The 9,687-nt window shown below is 40.0% G+C and overlaps 1 protein-coding gene across 2 annotated transcripts in view; it reads left to right on the top strand.

The window, feature by feature from the left end:
- Positions 1-8,613, top strand: part of slc1a4 (solute carrier family 1 member 4) — a 45,555-nt gene extending 36,942 nt beyond the window's left edge. For both annotated transcript variants that reach the window (XM_039784239.1, XM_039784240.1), the window contains exons 4-8: positions 302-468; positions 1,074-1,307; positions 2,979-3,173; positions 3,774-3,908; positions 8,275-8,613. In XM_039784239.1, the coding sequence (XP_039640173.1) occupies positions 302-468; positions 1,074-1,307; positions 2,979-3,173; positions 3,774-3,908; positions 8,275-8,512 (969 nt within the window). In that variant the 3' untranslated portion in view covers positions 8,513-8,613. The remainder of the gene's footprint in view (positions 1-301; positions 469-1,073; positions 1,308-2,978; positions 3,174-3,773; positions 3,909-8,274) is intronic.
- The last annotated feature ends 1,074 nt before the right edge of the window (positions 8,614-9,687 follow it).

Below are 9,687 nucleotides of genomic sequence, written 5' to 3' on the forward strand. Positions count from 1 at the left end.
TTGTTGAGTAGTTTAATTTATAATAAAACATCGTATTTTATAAATTACATGTTTTTTGTTTGCAAAAATCTTAATTTGTAAAGTAACAAAAGATGTCAGATGAATGCAGTGGAGTAAAAAGTACAATATTTCTCTCTGAAATGTAGTGGAGTAGAAGTAGATAGCGGTATGAAAAGAAAAGACTCAAGTAAAGTACAAGTACCTCAACTTTGTCCTTAAGTACAGTACTTGAGTAAATGTACCTAGTTAAATTCCACCACTGGTTTTGCCTCTTAGAGTCTGATTCTGCTTTGTGTTTTAGGTTCCTATTGGTACAGAAGCAGATGGCATGAACATCCTAGGTCTGGTGTTATTTGCCATGGTGTTTGGAGTGGCGCTGAGGAAGCTGGGAGATGAGGGAGAAGAACTCATTCGTTTCTTCAACGCTTTCAACGAGGCCACCATGGTGCTGGTGTCCTGGATCATGTGGTGAGTAGAGTTAAATGCATATGGGATTACAGTGGTATTTGGTAGTGCCGTATTTAGACTGCATCATATGGTTTAACCCTTGTGTTTTCTTCTCTTTGGCCATGAACTGGTTGTCCTTCCAGCAAATAATTGAAAATGATCCTTTTTGGTGCTTTTGACACCAAAAAGGTGCTTTTGACACTTTTTTTAAAACAATTTGGTCACTTTTATGCACCACTAACACCAAATTGTGTTGGTTTAATAATATGTTTTACACTTATTCTTGAAACATTGGTCAACAAACCTCAATTATGTGAAATTATACCAATTTGTTTTGTTAAAAAAGTTATTTATTTTGACCAATAGTTAAAATCAGATGATGTTGAGTGGATCACAGACAGGTATATGTCAAAGTTTAGTCAGGATACTGTTTAGAAACCATCTAAACTGTTTGGTTGAAAGAAACCCATATTTCTGATATTTTTTTTTTTGCAACACAAGGGTTAAAGGTCAGAATGAAGCACTGACTGTCTTTACTAAATATTTGTTACTGTTATAATCCCACATTCCAACTGCTTTCCTTCTACTTTTTCTTTCCTGATAAATCCTTACCTCGTGTCTCTCAGGTATATCCCTTTTGGCATCATGTTTCTTGTGGGCAGTAAGATTGTGGAGATGGAAGATGTGGTTCTTCTGGTCACTAGTCTGGGAAAATACATATTTGCTTCAATCCTGGGCCACATTATCCACGGAGGTATCATCCTGCCACTAATCTACTTTGGCTTCACACGCAAGAACCCCTTCAGTTTCCTGTCAGGCCTCATCACGCCCTTCACTACTGCCTTCGCCACCTGCTCCAGGTATACAATACTGTCACATCACACCGGGCCAGATAAACTATACTGAAATGGGAAAAGAAGTTTGCATTTCAGTGATAGAATCAGGAAGAAATGTGCATCTCAATGAAATTAGGAGTAGAATAATGTACACACAGTTACGAAAGGGATAAAATGTTTCCTTTTGGGCCATCATTTTAGCAAAACTATTTGAAAATGTGTGGAGAGTTGTAAATGTGTAAAACAAATATTCAAATCTGTAGTCAGATTTGCAAGTGTATTGAGATTTGTAAATGTGTGGACAAATCTGTAAATGCGTTCATAGATTTGTAAATGTGTAGACAAAAATGTAAAAAGCACGGTGGTTAGCACTTCTGCCTCACAGCAAGAAGGTTCTGGGTTTGAATCCAGGTTGTTCTAGGCCTTTCTGTGTGGAGTTTGCATGTGTTTGCATGGGGTTTCATGTGACATGCATGCGAGGTAACTAGGACTACAGTTGAAAATTAGCTGACTGGCTAACACTGGCGCATTTACAGAAATGTTGATTAATGTGCATTGTCCTAATCAAAATAAAGAAATCTTAAATCAGAACGACTTAAATCAAATGCATAAATAGCGTTTTGCTCCAAAGCTGGAAATACAGACAAGTCATCATCGACTTTCGACACGTGACTATTTCTACACTTCTGCTTTGACAGAGATCTACAAATGTGTGTGGAGGTTTGTCTGTACTGATCTACTCGTGCCTCAGTAGCAATACATAACATACATACATCTTTCTGGATAAAAAAAGGTTTACCATGTCATTACCAAGACCAGAGTGTATCGAGACCGAGACAAGACCAAGAAGACTTTGAGGAAAATATATTAATATATTGAAAATATATTAAATAAAATGTTATTACAGACGATTTGGCTGACATCTCCCAGACAATTCAATTCAATTCAATTTTATTTATAGTATCAAATCATAACACAAGTTATCTCGAGACACTTTACAGATAGAGTAGGTCTAGACCACACTATAATTTACAAAGCCCCAACAATTACAGTAATTCCCTCAAGAGCAAGCAGTGCGACAGTCACCTACATTTACTTTAGGAGTGCGTGTTAAGGGGGTGCAGGGAACGGGGGTTAACAGTAACACATTTCAAGTTAGAAATGAGTCCATTTATTGGTTGCATTTGAAGCAGGATGTTTTACATCCAATCACAGTAATGATGTTAACACATAAATCAGACGATACACAGGTAATTTAGTATATCACTAAATTACCTGTACCTGGTCTTAAAATAAAATCCAGAGTCCTCTTAATACAAGACCGAGTAAAAATGTGGTTGATTCCGAGACCAGACCGAGACCTTCAAAAAGTGGTCTTGGGACCAAGACCATTCTCGAGTACTACAGCACTGCTAAGGGGATAAACCCTGTACACAAGTTTTTACATACTTGAGGAGTAAGACTTTTCATATTACACATGGCGTGACGTTAACTAATCTTAACATTCTGCACCCTGTAATTTAAATATCAAACTCTTAATTCAGCTAGGGCAATACGGATACTCTTATGGCTTCCATTGATTTGGGGGTAAAGGTTAAGAATCTTAAATGTAAGACAACTGTTTGGTATTATTTTCACATGAATAGTTGATAAAAATGAAATGATAATGCTATGTCTCTCTCTTTTTCGCACCAGTTCAGCAACTCTTCCCTCTATGATAAAATGTGTGGAGGAGAACAATGGTGTGGATAAACGCATCAGCCGCTTCATCCTTCCCATCGGGGCCACTGTCAACATGGATGGGGCGGCCATATTCCAGTGCATCGCTGCTGTTTTCATCGCTCAGCTTAACAATGTTGATCTGAACGCTGGACAGATCTTTACCATCTTGTGAGTTCAGGGAATGATAAAAAGTTTTCTTTCTGTTGTTCAGCATAAATATTAAGAGATGAAAACACACCAGAATCAACCATCCATTCATATATTTGTTAACGTTAACTTCCCGTTTTTCTGTTACAATGGTATTAGTAGTAGTACTATATAGGATTGGGCATCGAGAACCGATTCCAACTTGTAACCGTTTCAAAAGTTATGATTCCAATGGAATAGTTTGGAAAATGTTGGTTTTGAATCTGATCATCAGTTATAAATTTAACACGCGCAGGTTTTGGTTTCCATAGCAGCCACCGTACTTCCAGGCGCTTATTGTGTTATAGCCATGGAGTAAGTGGCGCTAAAGTGTGGCTTTATTTTACGTTTGAAAAAGCCTGTTAATACTGTAAATCACCATTGAATTAATCTAGCATTCCTCCACAGCGCCGCAGACGAGGGTCTGGTTAGTTCACAAAGCATTCCAGGAATGCTAAGAATCGGAACCGAGAACTAGAATCAAAATGAAGAACTGGAATTGGAATCAGAATTGTTAAAATCAAAACGATGCCCAACCTTAGTATTATATCAGTCATATGATTATTTCATAACTATTTCTAGGGTGACAGCCACAGCTTCAAGTGTCGGTGCAGCAGGCATCCCAGCCGGCGGCATCATTACCATCGCCATCATCCTGGAGGCCATCGGCCTGCCGACCAACGACCTGTCCCTTATGCTGGCTGTTGACTGGATTGTGTGAGTAAAGCCTGTGAACCCAATGACACTTATGTTAGAAAACACAGACAGCTGCGTCTGATCACGTCTGCACATTTTGCCAACATTACAGTGAGCGTAAATGGACCCCAACTGGCACGCCAACAGGGGGAAATGAAGGGAAACAGTTAAAAATAAATAGAAAATAAAAGTTGGTTGTATTTTCCTCAAGCAATATTGCCTTGGGGTAGTAGAGCAACCTCACACACACATCAGCAGGTTAAACAGAAAATACCTAAATGCTTTACATCCGTTTCACAAGCCAGGTCCCAGGTGGTGCAAAGGTCTGGCTTTCAAAAGTCCCTCGATTTATTTTTTGTTCTCATGATGTGGAACAAAAACATCTGAGCTATGAAGATGAGACACTCTGCCTTGTGCTATGTTGTTATGATTCCGTGTATTCACTGTTTAGTTTCATTTAGTTCAGTTTATTTACACAAGGATACATACATACATACATACATACTGTAGGATAGATTAAAAAAAGAAGCAATTTTTAGAGTAGAAGAGGAAAGAACCCTTAAAGGCTTAATCAGAGCCCTCACCTTATACTAAACAAAAGGAAAAAAACACAAATAGTGCATAGTGACGTCATCAGATGGGTTGAGTCCTTTCTGACTGACCGAGTGCAGTGTGTCAGGGTAAATGAAGCTGTGTCTTCTCCCATTATTACAAACACGGGGTCTCCACAAGGAAGTACAATCTCCCCAGTCTTATTTACCCTGTACACAAATGAATGCAGGAGCAGTTGTCTTCTGCTAAACTCAAACAAAACTAAAGAAACGATATTTGACTTTAGAAGTGGGGGCTCGATCCACCAGCAGATGACTATAGAGGCGCAAGGGATTGAAGTGGTAGTGGAGTATAAATACTTAGGAACAATAATAGATGCTAAGCCATCATGTAATACCAACACTGATGCCATCCATAAAAAGGGGTCTGCAGCGATTGTATTTTATGCGGAAGCTGAGACAGTTTAGAGTGGAAAAAGACATGATGGTCCTTTTCTATCGCTCTTTTGTTGAGAGTATTTTGACTTTCTGCTCCATTGCCTGGTACTTGTCTTTGTCAGTGACAAATAAAAGTAAATTACACTGGATAGTTAGTATGGCCAGCAAGATTGCTGGACTTCAGTTAAGTTCTTTGACCACATCTGTGAATCCAGGGTAGTGAGGAAAGGACAAGCTATTTGCGGTGATGGGCTACATCCCCTATTTCAGGCGTATGAGGTGCTGCCATCAGGCAGAAGATATAGGGTGCCGTCCTTACAAACCAACCAGGCTCGCAAATCATTCATTCCTACCAGCATTACACTACTAAATAAATTAGGGAAAATAACTTGATCCTTTCTGGCTAACAATACTGCATGTTGGTATAATATTAAAACGCCACTGATGATGATGCACCTTACTGTTGATAGCCCATTGGTGCTAATGATATTGCACTTTGCTATTCTTGTATGTATGATGTGTAGATATTTGGGATTGGGTATTGGGGGTGTGTGGGGAGGAGGGAAGGGTTGGTGGTCTTGTGTTGTCTGTTGTTTATGGTCTGTTGTTTGTCTTTTTGATGAGCTGTATGGTGCAAGATTAATTTCCGAAAGGATCAATAAATGTCTATCTAAATAACACATACAAAATATATACATATTAAAAAAAATAAAGCAAGTAGAAAGACAAGGCAAACAGAAAAACAAGCCATAGTCAGACAATACGTGCAATCAACAGAATTATCACCACATAAGGTTTAGGATGAAATGAGAAACTTCTTTAACTGTGACCTAAGGCTGGCAATGAATTCCATAGCAGTGGGCCTGTATATCTGATTTTTGAAAATGGATGTCTTGATATACGACAAATAGGCAAATGCAAATAATTTTTTTGCCTAGTTGTTGCACTGTTACTGGCTGATAACCAAATGGAATCTGTGGATTTCTTTAGTTTTCGGCAGTGATCCAGAATGAAAATCTGTGGACTATTTTTCTGCTTGTGGTGGAGATGTGTTGACATTCTGAGTTTCATGTCATTTTTTAAAATTGGTTCAAAATATGAAGACAATTCTGCAGAATTCAGCGTCCACAGATAAGGAGTAAGTAATGCTCTTTTCAGCCCTTTCTTTTAGTTGTCCTAATGAGATTTGTGTAATAGCAGGCTTGGAGCGAGGAGGCAGCAGGAAGATTTTAAAGGTTTAATAAATTAAAACAGCTACAAACAAAATGTGTCCTAAAGCAGGAAGGTAAAAACTGGCAACCGAGAATGAAAAAGAGCAAGAACAAAACTGCACAGGGAGAGTTGCAGGGAATGACTCAGGAAATGAGAACGATCAGACAACAGACAAAGAAAGCACAGAGACTAAATACACAAGGTAACAAGAGTAGTAACAAGGGACAGGTGACAAGTGGGCTGATGAACAGGTGAGGCACATCAGGGCAGCGCAGACAATCACAAAGATGGGAAAACACACAAGGCAGGAAGTTAAACAAAACATGACACAGAAGAAACAAACAAAATAAAATAAAACAGGAATCTAAGGCATCAAAAACCAACCCGGTCTCACGCCAGGTCGTATAATAGTCACGTTATTTTGATTCATAATTTCGTGTACAGGTTACGATTTTTACGTTTTTTTCGTGTATATGCAACGACTTTTGAACGTGTACAGGTCACGCTTTTCGAACCTGCTCTGGGGGACGCGACTACGGGGAAATGAGGCGCCACCACGCCGGCCAAAAAACGGCGGCACGGGCCGCCACCATCGTCGGAAACGGAGCGCCGCCACGCCCGGCCAAAACAACACGGCCCGGCGCCACTCTCGCGGCGCGCCACTTTCGCGCGGGACACGCGGGAAATGAAACGCCACAATAACGAGACGGTTGGGGTTAGGAAAAAAGAAGCGGGTAAGGAACCGTCACACGCGGGACACGGGAAATGAAACGCCACAATAACGAGACGGTTGGGGTTAGGAAAAAAAAAAGAACGGGGTAAGGAACCGTAACACGCGGGACAAAGGTACTGCCACACGCGGGGCGCGATCCCCGGTCTCCGGCGTGAAAGTCCTGTGTCTTATCAACTACTCGCTACTCGCTTTCGTTATGGAATCACGAAATATGCTTCCCATTAAAATGCATTGCTTTCAATTTCGTAATCGCCACACGAAAAAAACGGCATTTACGTAACCTGTCCACGACTTAATAGATTACAATAACGTGACTATATAACGACCTGGCATGAGACTGGGCTGTCAAAAACATACATAAGGATAGAACCTGGAAACCAAAAGAGGGGCCCGTTTCAGGAAGGAGGTTTAACAAACTCTGAGTCTAACCCTGAACTCTGAGTTGATTTACCCTGAGATGGGAAACTCTGAGTTTTTGGTTCCAGAACAGCTGATTTGAGTTGGTTCAGTCAACTCAGAGTAGGTTCACTCAGAGTTAAGTGCATGCAACACCACTATAAAAAGGCAGCATGAATAGAGCCATGATACTATGATTCACCATGGTAACAACCACAAACAAACTGGTCGGCGGAAATGAGCACATACAGCGAGTTTGAACATGTATTTCGTTAAAAAAGAAACAGTGGCTGCTGCAAAATAGCGAGAATTGATGTGAGAGAAAATTGCTGCTAGAGTCAATGCATAAGCTATAACATTAAATTTTTAATCACAGATAACCTTTAATATTAATGGTGAAAACTGGAATGGTATTACACCTATAATTTCATTTAGGTGCAATCCTGCGGGTGAAAAAGTAAACTACTACTAATTCCATTCTGAGGTTGCAGCCCATGTCATTAACAGAATTATAATTTATAATAATTAATTTCTTTTTAATGACTCTCACTGGTTTGTGTCCAGGGAACACTAAAAAAAAACATTTCAGAGCGAGTCACATTCTTCTGACGGCACCACAAAGAACGTGCTGGGATGTAGAGCATGTCCACAATGGGTGCCGATCCCGACCAGGTTAGGTTCACAGGCTCAGTTACCATAGTAACTGACTCTGAGGTTAAGTTACCTCTCTTTCTGAAACAGAAAACCCAGAGTTTCCCTCATCTCCGGGTTAACAAACTCAGAGTTTTCACTAAACCTGCTTTCTGAAACGGTCCAGAACACAGAATAAAAGAACCACGAACAAGGAATGAGACTACAGCAAAAACAGGTAACAGTGAACAAATAGGGAATGAATTAACAAAATAAAACAGGAAAAACCACAACTGAAACCACAACCCTAACAGAAACACAAAGATGATCTGTGGTAGTGTTTTCAGAACTAACTTTAACCATGTCATGTTTGCTAAAAAGTAGACCGATCTCAGCTGCCTGTCTCTTCTGTCCACTTTGCGTACAGGGATCGTACCACCACGGTGGTGAACGTGGAGGGCGATGCTCTGGGTGCTGGAATTCTCCATCACATCAACCAGAAGGAGATTAAGAAGCAGAAGGAGCAGCAGCAGCCGCAGGAGGAAGGGGAGCTGGCAGAGGTCCTGGTGGAGGTGGTGGCCAAAGTCCAGGCGGAGGAGGAGAACTCGCTGTACATCATTCACCAAACCAAAGCCATGCCTGAAGCCATTGAGTCGGTCCTGTGAACTAAGCGAGACTTTTTCTCTTGCCCCCTGACCTATCGATACTTCTGATGTTGCTGCTGACCGGATACCATTCTGACTCAGTATCCATTAAAAAAAAAAAAGGTCCCTGATGGTTTCACTTTTGAGGGAAAACAAAGTGCCATAGTAGCAGTCTGCATAGAGCATTGACAGTCTACAGTGTACCTAGTGTGGCTGTTGTACTTTTGAAATTCACTCACTTGGTCTCAATAACTGGGTTTTCAATGCAGATTAGAGTATGATGAATTGGAGAATGATTGATTTTTATAAACATTTCCTCAATCTAGCTAATACATTTTTTGTTATTTTCACTTGACTTGAGGTTGCCTACATTTGTTTGTATCTTTGGAGATTTTGATTGAGGCATTTTGCGATAAACAGTGATGGAAACACACAGTGTAAAATATCCCTAAAACATTCCCATACATGTTAATTTGTCTGACGTACTGTATGAAATTCTCATGGCCATACATTTTTACATTAGAGCATCATCAAGTGCATTTATTTGTTTTTATCTTCAGACAGCAAATAGAACGACCAGCATTAACTATCGAACACCAACAACTTGCCAAATGCTGACAAGTCAACGTGTCTCACGTATGATTCATCATAACTGAATTACACAAAAACCTGTTCTGGTATGTATTTGCATTTTATTTGGTTAGTTCATTTGTTTTCAATTTTTAGCTTAATAGTATTAGGTCCCAGTGTTAAAAATGTTGTTTGTCATAATTTAGAGAGAGGTTTACCAGATGTGCCCAGGCTTTTAGGTAATTGCTGACCATCAGCAGACAATATCAAACATGAACCTTTCAAATGACTGAAAATCTGTTTATCTAGTGACACACTGGCCCAGTATGGTAAAGCATTTTGAACATTGGACCATTTGAAATAGTGCCATTGCCATTGCCATGATGGCCTGAAAACACTGAATACGTGCTACCCTGACACATCCCATTCATCCTTGAGTAAACAGAACATTGGGATTATTTACATAACCATGGGTCTCTAAATCTCTAATACCGTGGAAAAAGACTTCACAAAAAGCCAACTGCAAACATGATAAGGTACATCTTAATAACAACTCAACCTGCCTTCCTTTCCTAGCTGTTATCAGCATTTTCCAAGCACGCTCCTCTAATTTTGTAATGACAGCA

The sequence above is a fragment of the Perca fluviatilis genome, chromosome 19 (assembly GCF_010015445.1).
Source record: "Perca fluviatilis chromosome 19, GENO_Pfluv_1.0, whole genome shotgun sequence".
NCBI classification, from domain to species: domain Eukaryota; kingdom Metazoa; phylum Chordata; class Actinopteri; order Perciformes; family Percidae; genus Perca; species Perca fluviatilis.